This window comes from Callithrix jacchus, chromosome 8 (genome assembly GCF_049354715.1).
Source record: "Callithrix jacchus isolate 240 chromosome 8, calJac240_pri, whole genome shotgun sequence".
Classification (NCBI taxonomy): domain Eukaryota; kingdom Metazoa; phylum Chordata; class Mammalia; order Primates; family Cebidae; genus Callithrix; species Callithrix jacchus.
Genome location: NC_133509.1, coordinates 12,622,845 through 12,647,987, shown reverse-complemented (window position 1 = coordinate 12,647,987; position 25,143 = coordinate 12,622,845). Strand labels below are relative to the sequence as shown.

The 25,143-nt window shown below is 43.5% G+C and overlaps 2 protein-coding genes across 17 annotated transcripts in view; one reads left to right on the top strand and one right to left on the bottom strand.

The window, feature by feature from the left end:
- Nucleotides 1-15,575, bottom strand: part of SLC24A1 (solute carrier family 24 member 1) — a 41,202-nt gene extending 25,627 nt beyond the window's left edge. For 2 of the 3 annotated variants that reach the window (XM_054239344.2, XM_078333427.1), the window contains exons 1-4: nt 14,378-15,575; nt 10,853-10,964; nt 5,167-5,207; nt 2,544-4,554 (exon numbers count right to left, since the gene is read on the bottom strand). In XM_054239344.2, the coding sequence (XP_054095319.1) occupies nt 2,544-4,424 (1,881 nt within the window). In that variant the 5' untranslated portion in view covers nt 4,425-4,554; nt 5,167-5,207; nt 10,853-10,964; nt 14,378-15,575. The remainder of the gene's footprint in view (nt 1-2,543; nt 4,555-5,166; nt 5,208-10,852; nt 10,965-14,377) is intronic. The other variant, XM_054239345.2, reaches the window with a different exon arrangement.
- Nucleotides 15,576-15,727: 152 nt separating this feature from the next.
- Nucleotides 15,728-25,143, top strand: part of INTS14 (integrator complex subunit 14) — a 39,886-nt gene continuing 30,470 nt past the window's right edge. For 2 of the 14 annotated variants that reach the window (XM_078333431.1, XM_009005081.6), the window contains exons 1-3: nt 15,728-15,842; nt 19,469-19,735; nt 21,315-21,422. In XM_078333431.1, coding sequence (XP_078189557.1) covers nt 19,514-19,735; nt 21,315-21,422 — 330 coding nt within the window. In that variant the 5' untranslated portion in view covers nt 15,728-15,842; nt 19,469-19,513. Of the gene's footprint in view, nt 16,255-17,170; nt 17,253-19,426; nt 19,736-21,314; nt 21,423-25,143 lie in introns of those variants that run through there. The other 12 variants (XM_078333430.1, XM_009005077.6, XM_054239352.2 and 9 more) reach the window with 10 other exon arrangements.

Sequence of the window (25,143 nt, the reverse complement as noted above, 5' to 3'; positions counted from 1 at the left end):
TCTGGAACTTTTAGGGTTCCCTGAGGAAACTGAACTAAATACTTAAGGAACTTCTTCTCAGAACAAGACACTGGGCTTGGCCTTTTAGGAGATACAAAAATTATTTCCCCATTTAGTGGCAGTGATAAGACTGATATGACCAGACTTATGATCTGGTTAAAGGGAAATAAGGTCTCTTTGAAGGGGTAATGACATTTAAAAAATGCCAATGGGGCCAGGTGTGGTGGTTCATGCCTGTAACTTCAGCACTTTGGGAAGCTGAGGCGAGAGGATCACTTAAGACCAAGAGTTTGAGACCAGCCTGGGCAACATGATGAGGCCCTCCTACAAAATATTAAAAATTAGCTGGGCGTGGTAGCACATGCCTATAGTTTCAGCTACTAGGGAGGCTGAGGTGGAGATTGCTTGAGCCCAGGACTTTTAGGCTGCAGTGAGCTATGAGTGCACCAGTGCACTGCAGCCTGCGCAACAGAACAAGACCCTGTCTCTCTTTTTTTGTTTTGTTTTGTTTTGTTTTGAGACCCTGTCTCTGAAAAAAAAAAAAACAAAACCATACTGGATCTATTTCAACAAATAAGAACAGAGCATCACCGTGCTTACTGGTTGGCAAGGAACTGCTACTAAAGCCCTTGATTCTCTTTTGAAATAGTGATTATGCTTCATTTGTCTGGCAAGCTTTGCTTTGATGACCTAGCTCAGATCAAAGGGAAAGTTCAGAGTTTGTAGAGTCTAAATAAAAGCAGAATTACTATGAGGGACTGGGAAGCAAGTCAGAGGCACTTTGGAAACTGCTGGCCTGTCATACACCAAAGTATTAGGCGCTTTCTTCAGAGGAGAATACCAGGACATCATGGCCACCCCTGAGAACTTAGCAAGACCTGCCCTAAGAACTGCATTAGGAGGGAGGTTCCTGTTTCCTTGTATTAAATTGTGTAATGCTCTAAGCCTCTCTTTCTTTTTTAAGCCTTTGGCTTCATGGCGGATAGTCTGGTGGGAAATAGCACTGAATGAGGAGTTAGGAGACTGGGTTCCCATTCCAGTTCTAATATCTGCTGGCTGTATGACCCTGGGCAGGATATTTCTCCTCTTTGGACTATCTGCAAATGACACAATAGGAGCTCAGTTGACCAGATCAGACAAATAACCATTGTGCTGGGTCCTGACAAAACTGAACTCACTTGGATGCAGGACATGATCATACAATGTTAGAGTTAGACAGGACCTTTCAGTGATTAGTTGGACTCTGCCATGTCTCCTAGAGAGGGCAAAGGACCTGTCTATGGTGACATAATTCATTAGAGGCAGAATCAGATTAGAACCCAGGTTTCCTGGCTCTCTATTCTATGCTTTGGCCAGAACAACATGTTATCTAAAAAATCTAAAGGAAATGCATTTAATCTCCCTTGCCTCATGTATCTCTCAGACACGTTGCTGAGTTGGTCTCCATCCTGCTCACTCATCAAAACTGCTCTGGATTAAGTAGCTAAGTCCATCAACTCTGCATGCAAAATTCTGCTCACACCAGCAGCTTCTCTGAGAGCTGAAACAGGCAGGCTGTGAGCCAGCCCTTACCCAAACTCATGCTTTAGGAGGAGGAGAGAAGTGGGGTCTGTGCTCCCTATGGTACCCTCACTTTAGTGTCTCAAGGAACAAAAAACTGGGAATGATCTGAGTGTGGTGGTATGTGCCTGTAGTCCCAGTTACTCCGAACCCAAAAAAACCCAAAAAATTTTGGAATGAATTTTCAGAGATCACTTCTGCAGTTAATAATCTTCCAGGTTATTGAATCATCCAATTAATTTAACAGGAAGGTCCGTCAAGCAGGCAGAGAAGTTCTTGGAAAGGAACTTATGGGTTGGGAAAAAGCCCCAGGATTGGTGCTCCTGGTATCTTGTCTCCAGTGAGCAGAGAGAGATGGCTCTGCCCACAGGGCTAGCTTGCCAGTGCATGAATAGAGCTCCAATCTTCTCTAATATTTTCAAAACAAAACAAAACAAAAATATAAAACCCTCCTTCTTCCCAGACCCCATCCAAGCCATCAGCCCCTCCAAGTCTGGAATGTGAACTAACAGGATTAAATGAAAATGAGGGTGCTAGCTAAACCCTGAACGCCATGCACATGGAAGAGATTATCATTTTTCCCTGCCTGGCATCTTCTTGGACATTCTCCAAAGCCCAACTCAAACGTCATTTCCAAACACTTGGTCACACCAACCTGAGCTCAAATCTTGGCTGCACTTCCTATTTGCTGTGTGACCTTGAACATGTGGTTTAACTTCTTTAGGCTTCGGTTTCTTCTCCTGCAAATGGGGATCATAATATAACCAGTTTATAGGGTGATTAGGGTTGAGCCAATGTCATGCTTATAAAGGCCCTAGCACAGTGCCTGGCAGAGAATAGGTACTTTATAAATGTTGAATAAATAGTAAGGGAACCAGAGCATTCATCTCTTGAGATCTGATCCAACATCTCTGCAGTCCCTGGCTTCGCCAAATCCTTTCATCTCAAAGGGGTTAGAGAAGCCTGAGCCAGTTTGTCCTTACCTTGCTGAGGTTTCCTAAAGCCATGACCTTGGCCGCTGACCTCCTGCTGAGCTGCTCCTTCACCCAGACTTCGATTTGCTTGTTCCACTTCATGGTGAACACATAGAAGGCATAGGCCAGCAGCAGCAGCAGGCTCTCCCACCAGGCAATGAGGCTGTCCAGGAAGAAGAGGATGAGCATTATCAGGTCAAGGATGTAGAAGGAGACATCACGGAATAAGGGCCACCAGGTGAGGTGGAGGATCTCTCGGGAGAAGAGGGAACAAGTGCCAATGACAAAGAGAATGTTGAACACAGCAGACCCCACAATGGTTCCGATGCCCACGTTGCTGTGGGAAATGAAGACACCGATGAGGGAAGTGAAGAGCTCGGGGGCGGAGCCTCCAGCAGCCATGAATGTGGCACCTGCCACATCCTCGGAGATCTGCAGCTTGTCTGTGATGACACCCAGGGCTGGAACGAAGTATTCGTCACAAACAATGGCCAAGGCTACAAACACGTACATCATGCCGAAAATGTGCAGGACCACCCAGCCCTGCCGCCGCTCCTCCACACTGAACAAATCTGGGGGGTACTCTCCCTTGGGGTGGAGGTCTGGCAAGCTAGAAGGTAGCACTGAGGGACTGGGACTGAGCTCCTCTGGGAGCAGGGCTGTTGAGAGGCTTGGGGAGAGAGTGGTGGGCATGGCTGGGGTTGGCTTCACAACCACACAGTGATGAACCTGCGTGGTCAGCTTTGCCCTGACCATGGGGGTTGCTGAGGTGCTGGGTGCTGTGGAAGGTTTCTTTGCCAACCTCCAGACTGTGGCTGGGGTTGTTTCGATGGCTGATACACTGGTCCCGGGTGAGGGATTCCTAACACTTCGGGCAGCAGTGGAGGCTTTGGTTTCTGCTGGACTGCTGCCTGTCATGGTGCTTATTGTCACCTGCCCCTCAGAGGTGGCTGGGGTATGTGTCAGGACTGTTCCCTGAGTCATCAGGTTGTTCTTTCCCACTAACCCCCAGGGATGGGTTGAGCTGTTATTTTCCATTCTTCTGGGGGGAGTCAGGTTGTTTTTTTCCACGATGTTCCTTGGAGAAGTCAAAACGTTTGTTTCTACCTCATATGTCAGATAAGGTGGGGTGCTATCTACCATTCCCTTTAGAGTGGTTAGGGCGGTTTCCTCCATTCTCTTAAGAGAGTTGGTTTCCAGTATTTTATAGGTTGCCATAATGTCACTGTCCTTCACTGTTGTCCTGGGGGTGATCATGCTTGTTTCCATTGTCATGAATGTGGATGGAGCATAAGTGCCTACTCTTCTACCACGTGGAGAAGGAGTGTACTTCACCTTTTCGCTGGCTTGAGTTGGGCTGTAGCTCTTCACTTCTCCCCTGGATGTCGGGGTATATTTTTTTACTATTTGTCTGCTTGAAGTTGGTGTGTAGTAAGTCAGTGTTCTACTGAATGTTGGGGTGTTTTCCTTCCTTCTTTCTGTACCTGCTGCTGTTGGGCTGTAGTTATTCTTGGTTGTTGTTGAGATCATCTTGGCTGTTCTTTTAGGTATATTGGGGATATTCCCCACTGTTATGCTCAGTGTGGCTTCATCACTGTCCACTGAGGCTTGAGGTACCAGCATCTCACCCCGCATTTCAGAGCTAGGTTTTGGAGGGTCGCTGCTCGCCATCATCATCTCTTCACTGGGGAGGTCCCGGCTGGCCAGTTTTACAGGCTGATGAGAAGAAACTGCTCCCCACAATGAGGAAAGGCCCCGAGGTCTCCTAAGGTGCTGATAAGTAGAACCGATGATCAACATTCCCAGTAGGAAGAGGAGGCGACTCCAATGAAGCCGCTTTGTCCGGAATAACCGCCTCTCTTGAGGCCCCATCCTGATCAATTTCCTCATGGTGGTCAGTTATATCTGGTTACAGAAGGCCTCTCATTCTGTCCATGAAAAGATGGAGGCTACTCTGGGATTCAGGTTGGTGATCAAAGAAGATTTCTCCATGAAGCCCAACCAGGGGGTATCCACAAACCTAGATGGGGAAAAAAACCAGATTATTTACCACTAAGAGGAGATCTGAGATCCATAACACCCTCATATGAAAAAAAGTGATAACAGAAGCCCCAGGGACACAAAACTGTCATGTATTGGGTCTCTGCTAAAGTAAACTACTCCTGCCCCCTGCTCCAGGGGAAAATGCCTACTCCTAAGAGAAAGAGTACCTAGGGGTCCTGTGTACTATGTAGGCATGACAGCAGCCCAGGTTCCTGAGCTGGGGCTTGGGTGCTCTGTGGAGTCTACCAAGTCCTCCCTGGGCCCTTAGCAAAAGGTCTGCCAGCACTCTTCAAGTCCAAGCCTAAGATGCTGGGAGCTCAGTTATCCACAGTTGGTGCTAGGCCACAGCTCTCACCTTATCAAAGGCAGGAAGGAGATAGGGAGATAAGGTTTTAAGCTATAGACAAAAAGAGGCAGCAGTGGAGGGCACTGCCAGGGACATTAAGGCTCCATGTAGTTTTTGGACTGACTCAAAACAATTCCGCCATCCAGAGTAGACAAAGCTTAAAATGTTATAGAGCTTCCCAAAGAATGTGGCATGGTGGGAGGATCCTGGGGAATGAAGTAGACTCCCTGTTCTGCTGCTTACCAGCTGTGTCATCCTGGACAGGCTGAGCCTTGGTGCCTCATCTGTGAAATGGGCATAACATATATATTAGTTATGCAAAGGTAATCTCTGGAAGGACATCTAGGGAAGGGAAACTTCCTTAGGATCTGAGGATCAAAGGTCATAAGGCGACTTATTTTCACTGCATATTCTGTTAGTTTGACCTTTGTATCATGCGCATGTTATAATTTTTTTTTTTTTCTGAGATGGAGTCTCACTCTGTAGCCCAGACTGGAGTGCAGTGGCATGATCTTGGCTCACTGCAACCTCTGCCTCCTGGGTCCCGGTTCAAGCAATTCTCCTGCCTCAGCCTCCAGAGTAGCTGGGATTACAGGCACGCCAGCTGGGATTACCACCATGTCCAGCAATTTTTTATATTTAGTAGAGATGGGGTTTCACCACGTTGGCCATGCTTGTCTGGAACTCCTGACCTCATAATCTACCCACCTCAGCCTCCCAAAGTGCTGGGATTACAGGCATGAGCCACTGCTCCCGGCCTATAATATTTTAAATTAAATTAGAATGTTAATAATAACAGTGTCACAGGAATGTTGAGACAGTAAAAACATATGAAAAGCATTGAATAGGTCAGGCATGGTGGCTCACTCCTGGAATCCAATCCCAGCACTTTGGGAGGCTGAGGTGGGCAGATCACTTGAGGTCAGGAGTTCAAGACCAGCCTAGTCAACATGGTGAAACCCCATCTCTACTAAAAATACAAAAGTTAGCCAGGTGTGTTGATGCATGCCTGTAATCCCAGCTACTCCGGAGGCTGAGACAGAATTGCTTGCACCTGGTAGGCGGAGGCTGCAGTGAATCAAGGTCGTGCCAGTGCACTCCAGCCTGGGTGACAGAGCAAGACTCTGTCTCAAAGAAAAAATAAAAAAGAAAAGCACTGAACAGAAAGGCTAGTTTTGTAGAAGAATGAAGGAGGGAAGAACATGAAAGGCCCTCAAAGAATCCTTTTATAAAGAAGGGCCTTAAGACCCAGCCCAAGTAAGTATTTATTAAATCTCTAATTAATGTTCACAAATTACTACAAAACAATAACTGGAAATGGTTGGTTTTGCATATGCTATATTAGCAGTGAGCTTAGTAACTCATGGAATCTATCTGGTACAACTCCTCATCTGAGATATGAACACACTGAGGTCCAGAGAGGAGATGTCACTTGCTTAATATCACACAGCTAGTGAGTAGTTGAGCAGATGTGCCTCCTAACACCCCTTTCTTTCTTGCATGCCACACTAACTGGATATGCAAATATAATTGTCTTAAAAAGCAGGAGAGGGACAAGCAAAAGGATAAGTAAGAATAAGTGAACTTCCTTCTTTGTCCCTGATTTCTATAATTTTCTTTCCACTATCTCCCTGCAGCCCCCTGATCCTTGCCATGAACTCAACACTTTGTAGCAAGTCCACTCGTATCCCCATCAGAAATTTCAGAGGGTATCTCTCTTTCTGATGTTCCTATGTTATGTAACAGAGCTGAGCTGGCACTCCAGCTGATCCCTCCTACCTAATTACATCATTTACCTTCAGACCTCGACATCTGGGTATCTTCTCAGCTCTGGAAATTTGTCAGAATCCAAGACTCAAAGAGTGGGTCTGAAGCTGGACAGCAGGGAACACCCCATTCTGTGCCCCCAGCTCTCCTACGGAATCCTAATTCAAGGCAGGGTCGGGTGTGAAGGGCAGCTCAGGGGAAGAATATCCGATCGTGGCTAATACTACCTCCTCTAAGAAGCTTATCAGGGCATTGCACAAGTTCTGGGTCCCAGTGCGTCTGACCAAGCCTGAGGGAGTGGGCCTTCCACCAGGGACACAGATGGGCTTGCTCTGGGCCCACAAAGTTAATGGAGGAATCTGGGAGGTTTCTTAAACCTGTTTCTAAGCTATGAGAATGAGAGGTGGTCTAGGGTTTCCGTGCTTAAATGTTGAAAAGCTTTGGAAAGATTCAGGCTCTCTGAGGAAACCAAGGGAAAGTGCCTGGGGCTTAAGAGATCAAAAGGCCTCAGTTAGCACTTGGCTCGACTTGCTACTGTGTGATTCTAATGTAATCTAAAAGTAAATGTGGGGATAATAACTGTCCTACCTACCTGTAAGGTGAATGTGAGAATCAAAATAAAAAACAAAGATTATAGAGAAAACACCAGGCAAACTACAAAGCATTTCATACATGAAATCTATTTTATTAGGCCTAAAGGAAATCCTTGGTCTAGAGGGCACTAATGGATCTCCCGAGAAGAGGCTGGGACATCCCATGATACCTGAGGAGTTGGCACCCTGAGCTCCCTATGCCTCCAGCCCATGACTTGAAGCTCATCAAAGTAGGAGTGGGGTAAGGTAGTGGGGATCTCATGATCCTAACCATTCATCTGGAAGCCATTTCAATTGTTCAGCTAACTCAGCCTGATATTTACTGACTGTCCCTTTCTCCTTTCCCTGTTTCCACCAAGAGTATCTGGGTGCATGATGCTTTCGGTTACTCTCATCTGAAAGAGCAGATAATCCCTCACAGCCTCACCTCTGCCCTGCTTCACATTGAGTGGCCTGGAACAGTAAGATCACCAGCTCCCTCTGCTGAAGCCCACAGGAGTGCCCACCCACTGTGGAAGAGCTGGCTTTATCTCTGGATATGCTGGGGTCACTCTGGATGTTGGAAGCCTGGGGCAGGGCCTGAGGTCTGCAAGTTATAAGTTCTTGCCTTTATGCTGCTGTGGGTAGAACCAAATTTAGTTCCTTCTCTTTTCATGCCGCTGTGTAGCACAGTCTCAATCTGTCCCAGAAGGATGAAAAAAGGAACATAATTCACGAAGTAGAATTATGAGTGGATCTTTTTTTCTGAAATAACTCCTCTATTTTTACAATGTGATTTACTCAATATAAAAAATTCAGGAGAGAAGGAAATCCTCAGAAAAGTGATTCCTTTCTCTCAGATGTTCATAAATGTTGCCAAGGAGTTCTTCTTGGTGTCTAACCTAAATCCTACCTGCTGGGGGTAAACCCAGTTTCTTCTGTCTTATTATCAAGGAATTCTGGCACATTTTGAAATTCAGCAGGCTGTAGGAAATTTGGCTGCTCAACCAAGAAGGGAAGCATCCTCTGTACTAGCCATGGGAGTGTGGACAAGTTCTTTAACTTCTCAGTGGCTATAAATCTCTTATCCAGTAAAGTGAGGATGATAATGACATCACCCACTTGATAGGGTTGTTGTGGGGATTAATTAATTTGTAAACATATTAACAGTGCTGGGTACTATTGTTGTTGTTCTGCTTTTAGATATTACAGTCAGACTGTGATAGAGGGGTCAGCAGGTCTCCATACATTTCACTGTTATAACCTCTACTGTGTATTTATTTGTGCAATCACCTGATTAATGTGTACAACTCTTACTAGTGGGTGAACTCCAAGAAGATAGGGAGCTTGCCTGTCTTATTTACCACTGAATCCCCAGAGCCCAGAACAGTGCCTGGCACACAATAAATGTATTTAATAAATAAACATATTTGTTGACAGGCTGAAAAAGTATAACCCAGTGAGGAAGATGCTCAGAGATGGGGCCTCTGAACTACACATGGATGGAGTGGGGAATGCCCACTCAAAAGGCTCATGACCTTTCGAGAGCAAATGGCTGGAGAATGGCCAGCACCACAGAGAAGGGGAAGCTGATCTGCTTTGCTCTACAGAACTGCCTCATTTTATACACTCTCCTGGACCAGGATGGAAGAACAGATGGGGCAGATCTGGCCCTGACCCTCACAATAAAATAAAGAAGTGAGGAAGGCAGATATTAGAGGTTTGGCAAGACAGCAAGAAGGCCTCTCCTTGCCCTCCAGAGCTCTAGGCCTTTCCTACCTTTTATTAAAACAGAAAGAGGGAACGAGAGTTTTCATCTGACTTGGAGGGTTTGTGGCTAAGGCTGGGCCTACGTCAGGAGTTGAAACTGACTGTACAGTTGTACAGTGAAAAGTATAAAAGATTTGAAAGGGTTGCAAATTTTCTTTCTTTTTTTTTTTTTAAATCTGGCAAACAGCAAGCATTGATGGGTTGCAAATTTTAATGCTGAACCCAGGAGGCAGAGGTTGCGGTGAGCCGAGATCGCGCCATTGCACTCGAGCATGGGTAACAAGAGCGAAACTCCGTCTCAAAAAAAAAAATTTAATGCCTTTAGGTCCTGGGTAGATAAAAATAAGTTACATCAATGGTTTTCTAAGTAATTGGGGAGTGCTGGGAGCCATGTCTGTACAGATAATAAATGACCCACCGATAGGCATTCCAGTGTCAAACAATTAAAAATATTAAGGAGCAAACAATTGAGTCTAAGGGCTGAATTTAACCTATAGGTACTGCTTTGCAACCTCTAATAAAATAACAAGCCCGATGAGGAGCGAGCCTGAGGTCTCTCTTTCTCAGGTTCCTCATTTATGAAACCAGGAAAGACAAGCTTCCTCATGGAACTACTGTTAGAGTAACAGCTAGAGAATCTGTGGAAAAGTACTTTGTTCTGTCCAACCTGTACAATGTCATGGCGACCTTTTGTTTATATTGTTTTATTTGTGCATATTATATTGTTTATAGGATTAAAAGTGGCTGTACAGTTGTAACTGGTGGAAAACAGCAAAATAAGTCCCCAAACATCCTATTACACATCTTTCCAAGCCAGTGGCTAGAACCATATCTGAGACAGGGAGATGTGGTCTCAGATATGGTTCTAGCCATATCTTGTTTGTTTGTTACACTGAGTACAGCTCAGAGACAGGATTTCATCCTTACAGTAAAGTGCCCTTCTGGAGGTGCCAGGGGCCTAGAGAAAAGGTCAGAGAGGTTACTTCAGAGGACTTCAGTGCGGTGAAGCAGGAAACCAAACAGCCCCAGCATGATTCACAACCCCCGCACTAAGTAAGAGAAACAACCCACTAAGTAAAACTCCCGTGTTAAATCTGACTTTACAAAGGAATGATGATTCAGGCACAGCAAGATACCTTTTTTTTTTCTATAAGCTGAGAAAGAGTAAAAAATTTAAATAACAGCCAGTGCCAGGGAAGATCCCGGTGAGGATGTATAAATCGGGTAGAGCAGCCCAAGTGACCTTGTTAAACTGTAAATCAGATCATGTCCCTCCTTATGCCAGAATTTCCGGTGGCTTCCCACCTCAGTTAGAGAAAAAGCCCTATATTAGTCTACCAGGCCCTTTTTAGCTTTGCTTGTAGTAGCAAAAACTGAAATCTATAGGTTAATAGAAAACTTAGTACATAAATTATAATGGCACATCTTTACAATAGTCAATTATATACAATAGTTAAAAGGAATGGAGCTCATGCCCAAGATATATTAATAAATCAATACTAATAAAAGCAAGATGCAGAATAGTACATATAACATTGTTGCATTAGTAGACAGTATTATATATGTTATATAATATGTATATACATACACATATATACATACATATGTACCGGCAATTTTGCAAAGCATATGTAAGAATGGCTGTACTTCTGTCACTAACAGATATAGAACGAACAAAATCAAACAACAACTCTGATATTTCACTTCTCCAGCCCAATGGCTAGAATCATACTTGAGGCAGGGAGATATGTATGGTTGCTTCTAGGAAAGCAAATGCTTATTTTTCATTCTATCTACTATTTCAAAACTTTGAATTTTACCTGATGCAGTGGTGCACTCCTGTAATCCCAGCACGTTGGGAGGCTGACAAGGGAGGATTGCTTGAGACCAGGAGTTCAAGGCCATCCTGGGCAACATAGCGAGACCCTGTCTCTAGTAAAAATAAATAAGTAAATAAAAATAAGTTAAAATAAACTTTGAATTTTTCTTCACAGACACAAATTACTTTTTTTTTTTTAATATGAGACAGGGTCTTGCTCTGTCACCCAGGCTGGAGTGCAGTGGCGCAATCTTGGCTCACTGCAACCTCCGCCTCCCAGGTTCAAGTGATTCTCATGCCTCAGCCTCCTGAGCAGCTGGGACTACAGGTGCCCACCACGACACTCGGCTAATTTTTGTATTTTTAGTAGAGGCGGGGTTTCACCACATTGGTCAGGCTTGTCTCAAACTCCTAACCTCAAGTGATCCGCCCACCTCTGCCTCCCAAAGCACTGGGATTACAGGTGTGAGCCACTGTGCCTGGTCTCCTTGCCTCACAAATATATTTATAATTTTTTAAAAACTAGTTTTGGCTGGGCGCGGTGGCTCAAGCCTGTAATCCCAGCACTTTGGGAGGACGAGGTGGGTGGCTCATGAGGTCAAGAGATCGAGACCATCCTGGTCAACATGGTGAAACTCCGTCTCTACTACAAATACAAAAAATTAGCTGGGCATGGTGGCGTGTGCCTGTAATCCCAGCTGCTTGGGAGGCTAGGCAGGAGAATTGCCTGAACCCAGGAGGTGGAGGTTGCGGTGAGCCGAGATCGCGCCATTGCACTCCAGCCTGGGTAATAAGAACCGTCTCAAAAAAAAACAAAAAACAACAACAAAAAAAACTAGTTTTATTTGGCTTTCTCTTCTTTTTCATTTAAAGATGCCACCATGATCTTAAGAAGATAAGTGGTTAGCCTGGCAAGATAAGTCAGTGCCCAGATCATGAGGGGCCTGTAAAAATTTAGACTTTATACCATTTCATTTGTTTGTTTGTTTTTAGAGATAAGATCTTGCTCTGTTGCCCAGGTTGGAGTGCAGTGACACAATCATAACTCACTGCAGCCTTGAACTCTTGGGCTCAAATAATCCTCCTGCCTCAGCCTCTTGGGTAGCTACGATTACAGGTGCACACCACCACACCTGGCTAATTTTAATTTTTGTAGAGTCAAGGTCTTGCTGTGTTGCCCAGGCTGGTCTCAAACATCTGGGCTCAGGCGATTCTCTTGCCTCAGCCTCCTAAAGTGTTGGGAGCCACCATACTAGGCCTTAAACTAGCACTTTTCAGAGGGAAGAGTGTGGAATAAAGAAGTTCCTTCCTACTGTCTTAGAGAAAAGTAGTATCTACCAAGTTTTCTCTGCTTTCCCCTTTGACTTTATTTCCAATAACCTCTCTTACTACCCTCCTGTCTTTTTTCCACAAATACACATCCCCATGCCAGACCCTAGGGGATCCAGGGGTGGATAAAGTTCACCCTATTTTCAGAGCAGAGGCAAAGTTAATTGGAATTGGAAATGTGTAAAAGCTTTCCTTTGTTCAGTGAGTCTTTCATTATTTAAAATAGAGAGAAGCTTTGCTGTTTTCTCAAATGCTCTGGAAAAATACTGAAAGAGGATTGAGAGCAATTTTAAAAGGAGAGGGAACAGAGTTTTCCAAATGCATTGCAAGGGAAAAGAGACATGAGGGAGAAACCTAGGGATTGAAAGAGACTTTCTGAGCCACATCAACAGATTTCAACATCTGGATCTTACTTGGATCCTGATTCAAACAACCAAAGTGTAAAAAAGTAAAACTTATGATATTTATGACACAACTGAATATTTGAAAGCTGATTAGATATTTGATGATATTAGGGATTGTTAATTATGTTAAATTTGATAATGGTATTGTAATTATATATTTTTAAGTTCTCTTCAAGATACAGAGATATTCATGGATAAAATGTTATGCTATCTGGGATCTCCATCAAAAGAATGTGTTGGGGAGAAGTCGGTAGGCATATACATGAAAGGAGATAAGGATTGCATTGAGAGCAGAAACTGGGTGAAGGGCACATGGGGATTTATTATCCTAATCCCCATATCTTTGTCTATATTTGAAAATTTCCATAGTAAATTTTTTTTTCATAAAAGGGAAGGGTCATATTTATGATATTTTTTTGACTTCTGCTTTGGTGAAAATAGTGAAATAGGGAGGGGGAATGATGAGAGGAAGGGGCTGGAACTTGGAAGTATGATTTGAGAGTGAACAGTCTCCAGACTAGAGAGGTAGGAAGGGAAATGCAGGGCAAAGGACATCCTGGGAGTGTGAGAAGGGAGGGAAGAATGGAAAAGAGAAGCAGGCCCACTGCCTTTCCCACCTCTCTCGGCCTTTTCTTCACTTACTCATTCCTTACCTCTTATCTTTGTAGATGAAAAATCATCTTGGGGCCAGTTGATTTGGCACTTTGGGAGACCAAAGAGGGAGGATCCCTTGAACTCAGGAGTTTGAGACCAGTCTGGGAACACAGAACCCCATCTCTACCAAAAATTTAAAAATTAGCCAGGCATGGTGGCACATGCCTGTAGTCCCAGCTAATCAGGAGGCTGATGTTGGGGGGGGGATTGCTTAAACTCAGGAAGGTGAGGCTGCAATAAGCCATGACCATGCCACTGCATTACAGCCTGGGGGACAGAGACCTTGTCACCCCTCCCCCCAAAAAAGTCACCAACTTATCAACAAAGATTCTCAAGCACCAAGTCATGAAATTCTATTTCCATTTCACTTGGCAAGTCCTAGGAATCTGCATTTTCAACACATGCTCTGGGAGATTTAGATATCTAGACTTCCCTTTGAGCCTCAGTACCTAGCTCCTGTGAGAGGCGTGGTTTTTCTGTCATTAACCTTCACTCCGTCAGACTGGGGACCCAACACTGCCTTTCAAAGCCTTTGTGACAGCAGTCCACTGTTTCAAGGCAGGAAAAAATAAATGGGATGAGAAGAATTATGCAAAGCCAACTGTTTATTGATTTCCACTTGAGTTGGGAAAAGAAATTCATCAGCCAGCTATGGCTTGAAAGACATCCCCTTTAAGACCTTCTGACCTTGTGATGATGTTCTCTGATGTTGTATTCACTAAACAACCTTCTGATTTATAATGGGATTCCACTACAAATTTTTTTAAGGAAGTTAAAAAAAAAAACAACACTAGTTGCCCTAAGTAACACAGTCCTCCTAGTAGTGCTGCCTTTTATCATCAATTTAATATATTGATTTTTTGCCTTCCAAGTCTCCTGAAAGCCTGTTATTCAGAAGAACTAGGTCACCAGATTTGATCATCCATCAGCGAACTAATAAACTTCAGGGTTGGGTAAAGTAATGAATCAAACTGCAACTGAGCCAGAATTGCCAGGAGGACAGTAACCCTATGGCTAAGTCATTGTCACATTAGGGGTAACTAGACACTTGCTTATCCACACACATTCTTGGCCACATCCCTCCAAATAGGGTAAGATTATAAATTATGACCAAGTTATCAGGCCGCAACCTTACTTACCTGGAGCCCAATGCCTGCTCAAGCATAACTAGGTCTTGTCATGGTGTGGTCAACCAGGTTGGGGAAAGAAGTTTTGAAGCAAATAGGGCAGTGTGCAGGGCCCTAATGCTGGCAGGGATATTCCCAGGGACAGGAAAAAACAACAAGCAATTGGACCCACACTCTCCCACAGAACAAGCTGTGAGAAGTCAGATTTGTCTGTTCAGTTCAAAGTATCCACCCTCCTCGTCCCATCCCCTAATCTCGCCCCATCACACCAGCTAAAAGAAAAAGGCAAAAATGCCTGCAGCCGTCTAGAGGTCTTTCTGTACTCACTTTGTAACCTGTGTGGTTTCACATTGTTCTTTGAACCACAACTACACAGGGGTCTGCTGGCATCCATCCAAGCCCATCTCTAGCTGGCATTCCCTGGCTCCCTACATGGTTAGAAAAATAGTCACCTCTTGCCCTCCTAAGGACCTCACTGAGGCACAGGCTACAATGGACACGGCAGGTGGCCAGAGTGGCAGGCAAGAACCCATGTTGCCTTACAGGGAAATCTGAGCTCACACGCCTTGTCCAGGGTGAAGAGAACCAAGGCCATCTACTTCCCTCAAAGAGGGGATGGGGGAAAAAAGTGACCATTTGGGATGAGGAGACCAAGAGGCCAAGTCTTGACGTAAATTGGGCTCAGGTCAGCTAAGAAAAACGTACAAAGCGCACCTCAGCCAGGAATTACAGTTTCGCGGTCTTTTTTCCCCAAGATTCTCGTGCCTCAGCCTCCACAGTAGCTGGGATTATAGGCGCCCGCCATCATGCCTGACTAAGTTTTGCATTTTAGTAGAGAGTGGGGTTTCACCATGTTGCCCAGGTTGGTCTCAAACTCCTGACCTGAAGTAATCCTCCCGCCTTGGCCTCCCAAAGTGCTGGAATTACAGGCATGAGTCACCGCGCCGGCCAGGAATTGTAGTTTAAAAAGAGTAGGAAGAGGATTCTGTCAACCCGTTCAGAGGGTAGGAGGCGGGGGGCTGAAGAGTGACAGGCAAATAGCAGGAAGGGTTGGGCTGCTGCACCGACGGGGCCAGGGGAGCGAGGGGACAAAAGTATGAAGAAGTCTTAGAGCCACCCGGCCAGGTGAGGCCCATGGGTCAGAAGGGCAGGAAGGGTTGGGAAGAGCCCGAGAATGCGGAGAGACAGGGCGGGGAACCCAGAACCAGACAGGACTCGGCGAAGTTGGGGATTTGTGGGAGGAGAGGGGTGGCCGCGGATTGGCCACCGCGAAGAGAGGCCGCGCCCCCTAGCGTCCCTCCGGTTCGAGCCAGAACCCTGCCTGTGCGACCCTGAAGCTCGCCAAGGACCGCCCCGCCCAGCGCAGAGCGCCAGCGCCGGCGCCGGGTTCCCTTCTGTCGCGCGGTCCTATAGTTCCGGCTGTGGCGCCCGGGCGGAAAGTTTATGCTGATGGACTGTGTCCGGCGATGGGCACGGGGTGAGTGGGGAGGCCGGGGGCCCGGGGCTGTCGTTCGTTGCCTGTTGGGGTTACAGGTGAAGGGGCTGGGGGGAAGAACAATCCAGGGCTAGCGCCTGGCCTTCCCGCCACCTTGGAGGCCGCTTCGAGCCGACTCTGAGGCACCAGTTCCCGGGCGCTGCTTCCGGCCTCCCCTCGCTCTGGGGCTCGGGGTCCCTAGCTCCACGTTAAACTGCACCATTTCGCCTTCTGCCAAGTCCCCCTCCGTCCCCTCTTTCCATGAAAGACTTCCAGATCTCATATTTTCTTGACTGATTTTTAAGGTAAAAATACATCTCCCAGTTGCGATTTCCAGTCTGGACTTTGAGCGATGAAGTTGTATCTGAGAACTGGCGAGGGACTCAGCGGGGCTGACAGGAAAGCCAAAGAGGAGGTGGGACCCTAAAAATCGGGTGGAATCCTGTTTTGAGAGCGAGAACTGCTGAGAATCGGTTCTTTATGAATGAGCTAATTATCACCTTCAGCGAAAAATGATAAATGTCTAGCTGATGGACACTTGGCGTTCAGGCCAAATAGACGAGGGCCTATTTCTCAGACTGATCTTGAGAAAGGAGAGCCCTAGTTGTTCGAACAGTACGCATGGGAAGGGGTTGGGGGTGGGAGACTTGGGGGGGTCAGAATCTACCCAAGTGAGGGATACATAGTGTTCTCACAAAGTCACTAGACTGTGGTGGGCAGGGATTTTTATTTGTACTTATTTATTTATTTTTTTGAGACAGAGTCTCGCACTGTCACCTAGGCTGGAGTATAGTGGCACAATGTCCGCTCACTGCAACCTCCGCCTCCCAGTTCAAGCAGTTCTCCTGTCTCAGCCTCCCAAGTAGCTGGAACTATAGGCGCATGCCGCCACGTCTGGCTAATTTTTGTATTTTTAGTAGAGACGGGGTTTCACCATATTCGTCAGGCTGGTCTCGAACTCTTGACCTCAGGTGATCTGCCCGCCTTGGCCTCCCAAAGTGCTGGGAGTATAGGCATGAGCCACCATGCCCAGCTTTTTTTTTTTCTAATCAAGCCTAGATTTCTTGAGTGAACCATCCTTCAGGAACTTTGAGTTCCCTCTTTTACTCCAACCTGAGTACTAAACTGATTTCCTATGACTTTGTAACTGTTACGGAGGTGCATTTGGGAGTAGACACAAAATGCATCAGTTGGGAGAAAGAGCCAGCTCCAGAGGTGTCTCCAGAGAAGGCAAGACTGCCAGCTGTCATCTCTGTCAGCAGCAGATTTCACGGATGAAAGTGCTTTTTCTTATGTGACCTATGTAAACTATTTCGTCCCATTCTCCTAAGAGGTGAGGGCAGTGCTCCTCATGATCCTCATTGTAAAAAGGCCTCCCTGCATGAATGTGACTACCACAGGAGCTGGGCAGAGGTGAGCGAGTCCCCCATATTGCTGCTTGAATGAGGAGAAGAGGAAATGTGTTTCTGGTGTCCAGAGTTAACATTTAAAATGTATTTTGCTAAATAATATATGGTATATCTGGTGATTTAGGGGTAGTTCATTAATTATTATCAAATTGTTGGGCACCTACTATGTGCCAGTTACTGTGGTAAGTTTTGAGGAGCCATCATGGGCAAAATCTGGCATGATTCCTGCCCTCAGTGAGCTTTTATGTCATGGTCTAATGTAGAATAGTTGAACCAATATTGTGCAGGACCTTACTTTTATTTTAAAATCAGGCCTGTACTGCTTGAGTGAACCATCCTTCTGGAACTTTCAGTTTCTTCTTTTACTCTATGCTTACAATCTGAGTTGTAAACATTATTTCCATGAATGAGTGTACTCTGAGTTCAAAACAGCCTACTTACAAATGGAATTTTAGAATATGACACATGTGCAGTTGGGCACTATCCTTAAACAAGCAGTCTGGCTACTGTTAAAATGTTTTCAGGTGAATCCCAAAAAAAGAATATGTGAACATTAAATTTCTAACCCATTTATATCCACCTAATCTTCTCTAATTGTATATATGCATTATGATTTTTATGAAGTTATAAGCACATACAGTTCTGGGGCCTGCTTTTCTCAGTTACTAATGCTTTCTATAAGTATTTCTGATGTCTATAGTACATATGTCACTTATTTATAGCTATATGATATTTCCTCATGTCAGTAGACCACAGTTTGCTTTATAATAGAGTAGCAGCAAGCTATATCCTCATGAGCAGATCTGTGTATCTGTACACTTTTTTCTTGATTTTTGAGCACCAAAATGTTTTCTTTATTCTAATTCTCAATCCATAACTTTGAATAACTTCATTTCTACATTTTGACTTTTCTATACAATTTCATGAGATAATTGCAGCTTTATATATATTCTTTTTTTTTTTTTTTTTTAGACAGAGTCTTGCTCTGTCACACAGGCTGGAGTGCAGTGGCACGATCTCGGCTCACTAAAACTTCCGCCTCCTGTGTTCAAGTGATATTTGTACCTCAGCCTCCCAAGTAGCTAGGACTACAGGTGCCTGCTACCACACCTGGCTAGTTTTTATATTTTTAGTTGAGATGGGGTTTCCCCATGTTGGCCAGGCTGGTCTTGATCTCAAGTGATCTGCCCACCTCGGCCTCCCAAAGTATTGGTATTACAGGTGTGAACCACTGTGCCTGGCCTTACATATTTTTTAATTTTGTTCTTTTCCTTCAAAGTTGAAGCACCATTGGCCGGTTTATATACAATGAGTACTACTGTGGCTAATAGTTTGTTCCTTTTGTTATGGTTAATGATTTCCAATTTGTCTAACTTGGTTTATGACTTCACTGGCCCTTTTATTTATTTATTTTTTTTGAGACAGAGTTTCGCTCTTGTTACCTAGGCTGGAATGCAGTGGTGTGATCTCGGCTCACCACAACCTCCGCCTTCTGGGTTCAGGCAATTCTCCTGCCTCAGCCTCCTGAGTAGCTGGGATTACAGGCATGCGCCACCATGCCCAGCTAATTTTTTGTATTTTTAGTAGAGACGGGGTTTCACCATGTTGACCAGGATGGTCTCGATCTCTTGATCTGGGGATCCACTCGCCTCAGCCTCCCAAAGTACTGGGATTACAGGCTTGAGCCACCACGGCCGGCTGGCCCTTTCATTTTTATATTTCGCATTCATTGTATTAAAACCAGAGCACCAAGCAACAAAATAATTAAACACATGCACTAATACTGCAAAAAGATTGTGACTGTGCCAAAAAACAATGGTTGATAGTCAAATAGCACCACCATATGACAACTAGAAATGTTCTTCAGAAAGTTAAGTGTTAGAGAGGTGACGCAGGAGTTTATTAAGTTGTGTAAAAGTCAAATGTGTAAAAGTCAAGGGCTACCTGAATATATCAGGGTTTTTTTTCCCAATAGATTTATTTAGATGATCCTTGATTTATGGTCACTTAATGGGTGATTCTAAGAGTGGTCCTTACAATGAACTAAGCTGCCCACTTCCCTCTCACTGAGTTCTCTACATATTTTTCCTCAACTCAACCTAAATGGTGTTTGCGTTTGCTAATTTCTGGGAAATTAGTTAAAGTTATGCTGAAAAATATCTTTTCTCTCCATGACAGGTAAGACCTTATTTATTTTCTACAGCATTTCTCTGTTGATAGCTGTCTGTTTGCATTCCGATTGGGAACACTGGGATCATTTTCATCATGCCGACAGTGGTGGTAATGGATGTATCCCTTTCCATGACCCGACCTGTGTCTGTTGAGGGGTCTGAGGAATACCAGCGTAAGCACCTAGCAGCCCATGGTTTGACGATGCTGTTTGAACACATGGCCACAAATTACAAGCTTGAATTTACAGCACTTGTGGTTTTTTCATCGCTTTGGGAGTTGATGGTCCCTTTCACGAGAGATTATAATACCCTACAGGTACAAAAAGTAGTAAATTATTATAAGTACAGGGCCTAAATTTATTGGGAGGAAAACAGTATCATAATGCACTGAACATTTAGAACCTTGGCATTACTTAATAATAAGTCTATGAATACTTAATATGTGTAGCTAAACAACAAGGGTTCACAAACAGTAGGTCTTATGCCTACTGTTTCTTTGGTACAGCTATGAGTTAGAACTGTGAGTTGTTCCCTTATTTTCTTCTCTTGGTTTTCTGTAATTCTCTTTGGAAAAGTGAGCACTCAGGATGTAGTGCTCCATTCCCTAAAATTTAGGGTTTTTAGGGCTGAACATTTAATTTTTTCCTACTCTTCCATAAAACCCGAGGAAATGAAAAAATAGCCCTATCTTGTTCTAAAGTAATTCAAAATGATATTTCCTTTCCAACAAGTAGCTTTGATACCAATAAATTATAATTTTTAAATCTCCGTTGATATTACCTTTCAAAGGTGTTTTCTGTGTTATATCAGAATTTACTTTCTGACAACATCTCTAAATCATATCTACAGCAGTGCCCAACACAGTGTCTTACCCATAGTAAGAAGTCAAGAAGTGTTTGTGGGCCAGGTGTGGTGGCTCACACTTGTAATTCCAGCACTTTGGGAGGCCAAGGCAAGGGGATCACTTGAGCCCAGGAGTTTGAGATCACCCTGAGCAACATGAGACCTCCGTCTCTATTTTTAATAAAAAGAAGGAAAAAAACAAAAAGAAGGATTTGTGGAATTAAACTGAACAGTTTAACCGTTGTTAGGCGGTTTAGAAATCCAGGATAAATACAGTTTGAATTTTTTAATATAAGTAATAATGATTTTGTTAAATAATTCCTTTTATTATCTCAGATTTTTTTAAGCAACTCAAAAGCTTATTTAAGAAAATTACACTAACTTAAAATTAAAAAATTTTTTTCTTTAGCCTGTAAAAGGATATTAAACTTTTGGTATATATGCTGACTTTCTTACAGATGAATAGGATTTCCGATGTTCTGCCATTCTGAAATGTAGAGAATTGCTATATAAGGAGTAAGACGTAATGTTTTAGACCAGGAGCCCTGAAGTCAGACTACATACTTAAAAATCCACGTTCTGCCACCTTTAGTCATGGGACCTGGGAAAATTATTTAATCTTTCTATACCTTAATTCATTTAAAGATAGGGTTAACAATCTGTACCTTATAGTTTTATTGCGATAGCTAAATGCATAAAAATGCCTAGGATGGTATTTAGAACATAGTTAATATTCAGTAGATTTTGTTACTATTTTTATGATGTGTTTAAAAGTTCCTTTTAATTTTTTACTTCAAGGTCCACTTATAAAGATGTAAACTTGGTGGACTATTCACTTTTACCTGATAAGAGGATAGAATAAATGGAATTCTTTCAACTATTATAGTTGATAAAGTCTGTTCTAGCATTTTTCTTTAAGAAGCTGTGCTTTGGTGCTCTCAGATGCATCAGTGTCCCCTGTGTAACATTTATATTTTGAACAGTTTATGTTGTTTTCTAATAACTAATTAAAACTAAAGAATAACTGGCAATTTTATCTTTTATTCAATAAGGAAGCACTAAGTAATATGGATGATTATGACAAAACCTGCTTGGAGTCTGCATTAGTTGGCGTTTGCAATATCGTTCAGCAAGAATGGGGTGGTGCAATTCCTTGCCAGGTAAAGATCAATTCTTTTTCATTGCCCTAAGTTAACAACATTAACCACTGAGGTGCTTCAGTTTTCTTCCGGCTCTGACACAGCATGCATAGTAATTTCTACAAACTACATTTTACACTATTGGTATCTTCTTAAGAGAAGGTACTAAATCAACACTAAGTTGTTTAGAAAGCAGCAAAATTATGCCTTAAGGAAAGCATCCTCCTAGTAAATTGACTTATTGCAAACTAGTACTGTTATATAAAACACAAAAGGCTCAGAGTGGAATTTTAGAACTATATTCCCTGGAAGGGGTCATTGTAATTTTGAGTGTTAAAATTGTAAACATCAGTATAATATGGCCTGTCTTCATTATCTCTGTGCAATTATTCAACAGACTTTTTTTGTTTTTGTTTTGTTTGTTGTTTTTGTTTTTTTTGTTGAGACAGTTTCTTACTTTGTTGCCCAGGCTAGAGTGCAGTAGAGCTGTTATGGCTCACTACAGCTTCAACTACCCAGGCTCGGGTGATTCTCCCACTTCAGCATCCTGAGTAGTAGAGAGTACAGGCAAATGCAGTCACACCTGGCTAATTTTTTACATTTTTTGTAGAGACAGGGTTTTGCCATGTTGCCCTGGCTGGTCTCAAACTCCTGGGCTCAGGTGATCCGCACCTCTTCTCCCAAAGTGCCGGGATTACAGGGGTGAGCCACTATGCCCAGCCTTATTCAGCAAACGTTTAACCATCTCATCTGAGTTGTCTAAAAAGTAAGGAGTATAAAACATAAAATTTGGCTGGGCGTGGTGACTCACGCTTGTAATCTCAGCACTTTGGGAGGCTGAGGCAGGAGGATTACAAAGTCAAGAGATCGAGACCATCCTGGCCAACATGGTGAAACCCTGTCTCTACTAAAAATACAAAAATTAGCTGGGCATGATGGTGCGCACCTGTAGTCCCTGATACTCTGGAGGCTGAGGCAGGAGAATCACTTGAACCTGGGAGGCAGAGGTTACAAGTGAGCTGTGATCGTGCCACTGTACTCCAGCCTGGCGACAGAGAGAGACTCTAGCAAAACAACAACAACAACAAAAATAACAAACCATAAAATCTTTTGCTCTTTACTTAGACTCCACAGTAGGCCACGTTAGCATCAAATCAGAGCAGAATAGTAGCAGAAAAAGACAACTGGAAATTTGCTCTATACAGATACTTCTGAGAAGTAGTAGCATATTTTGAAGGAAAAATACCGAAACATTGTTAAAAGAAAAATCATAATAGTCTACAACAGGAGTCTGCAAGTTTTTTTTATATTTTAGGCTTTGTAGGTGTCTGTGGCAACTACTCAACTCTGCTGTTACAGCACGAAAACAGCCATAGCTGTTTAGTAAATGAATGGGTAGGGCTGTGTTTAAATAAAACTTTACAAAGACAGAGTCAAATTTAGCCTGTGGGCCATGGTTTGCTGGACCCTGGTGTGTGACTTTTCCTTATGGAGTCAAACACAGGATTCCTCAGGTTAGTACCATCACTAGTATTTATTTTTTAATAATTTTTTTTAAAAAAAGATTGTAGCCAGGCATGGTGGCTCACACCTATAATCCTACCACTTTGTGAGGCCAAGGCAGGAGGATCACTTGAGCCCAGGAGTTCAAGAGCAGCCTGGACAACATAGTGAGGCCCTGTCTTAAAAAAAAAATAAGATTGTAGTTGTCTGGGAGTCAAGCAGGAGGGAATCTGGGATGTGATGAAACTGTTTTTTATCTTGTTTTGGGGGTGGTTACATGACTGAATACAGCTGTTAGAACTCATAGAACTGTATACTAAAAAGGGTGAATTTACTGCATGTAAATTGTATCTCAATAAACTCACCTTTAGAAAACAACTAAAACATTTTTTCTTATTGTGAAAACCACCCTGTTTTATAGAATGTAGTGGATACTTGCTAAAGTAAATGCCTTTTGATCATTTTCTTTTCAGAAATAAAAAAGCTTTTTATTATAGCATCTTCCCTTTTAGACATTATCTATTTTGGTAAATCTGTGCATATAGAATGTCTTATTTCCTAACAATATAGTGAATAAATGAAGTTTTGTCATCAGTATCTTCTGAACTGAAAGCTAACAGGTAGCACAGTTTCATTTGCTATTTCTTCTTTGGTTTTAGGGGAAAAATGCAAATTTTAAGAACCAGACCTTGTGCATCATGCAGATATTTGACTTTTATGATTTTCTTCTTTTGAATAAAGGAATAATCTGAATTTGAGATGTATGTAACCTGAGGGCAAGGGGCTAAGCCTGAATCCGTCTCTACTAAAAATATAAAAATTAGCTGGGCATGGTGGCGCATGCCTGTAATCCCAGCTACTTGGAAGGCTCAGGCAGGAGAATCACTTGAACCCAGGAGGCGGAGGTTGTGGTGAGCTGAGATCACGCCATTGCACTCCAGCCTGGGCAACAAGAGTGAAACTCCATCCCAAAAAAAAACACAAAAAAATGTTGTAGTAGAGGTGGTGGTTATTGGTTATTGGTTTTTATAATCAGTTACTATAAAACAAACTTGTTTAAATGTGGAATTTTTGGCCAGGCACTATGGCTCACCCCTGTAATCCCAGCACTTTGGGAGGCTGAGGTGGATGGATTACCTGAGGTCAGAAGTTAGAGATCAGCCTGGCCAACGTACTGAAAGCCCATCTGTACTAAACATACAAAAATTAGCCAGGCATGGTGGCCTGCACCTGTAATCCTAGCTACTCAGGAAACTGAGGTAGAAGAATCACTTTACCTGGGAAGTGGAGTTTGTAGTGAGCCGAGAACGCACCATTGCACTCCAGCCTAGGCAACAGAGCGAGACTCTGTCTCAAAAAAAAGTGGAATTTTTTATGCCAAGGTTTTGGTTTTTAATTATTATTTTATTTTTTTTTTGAAACAGTCTTGCTTTGTCGCCCAGGCTGGAGTGCAGTGGTGTGATCTTGGCACTGTAACCTATGCCTCCTGGGCTCTAGCTATTATCATGCCTCAGGCACCTGATTCGCTGGGACTACCATAGTGCGCCACCATGCCCTACAGAAGTGCACCACCACGCCTGGCTAATTTTTGTGTTTTCAGTAGACAGGGTTTTGCCATGTTTGCCAGGCTGGTCTTGAACTCCTGGTCTCAAGTGACCCACTGGCCTCAGCCTCCCAAAGTGCTGGGATTACAGCTGTCAGCCACCACACCCAACCTCAACCAAGGTTTTAGACAGCTGTACTGTGTCCTTATTATTCAGTAAAACCTGTTTCATGTTGACATTACATGAAATATTTCATTATCATATAGCATCTTTAAAAGCTGGTGGAGGTAAATTATTATATAGCAATTGTTTGTACCTAGAAAAGGAAATTGCCTTATAGTCAATTGTCTATCATGCCAAAAGATGACATCCTTCTAGGAAACCTCTGTTAAGCATTCTTGGGCTTTATCAGTAAGTGCCAATCTTGATATTTCACAAAGTGCGACCACTTAATACTGCCGTAAGGGCTGTGCATGGTGGCTCACACCTGTAACCCCAAAACTTTGGGAGTCCAGTGTGGGTGGATCACGAGGTCAGGAGTTTGAGACCAGCCTGGCCAATATGGTGAAACCCTGTTTCTACTAAAAATACAAAAATTAGCTGGACGTGGTGGCATGCACCTATAGTCCCAGCTGCTCAGGAGGCTGAGGCAGAATCACTTAAACCTGATTAAAGGTGGAAGTTGCAGTGAGCTG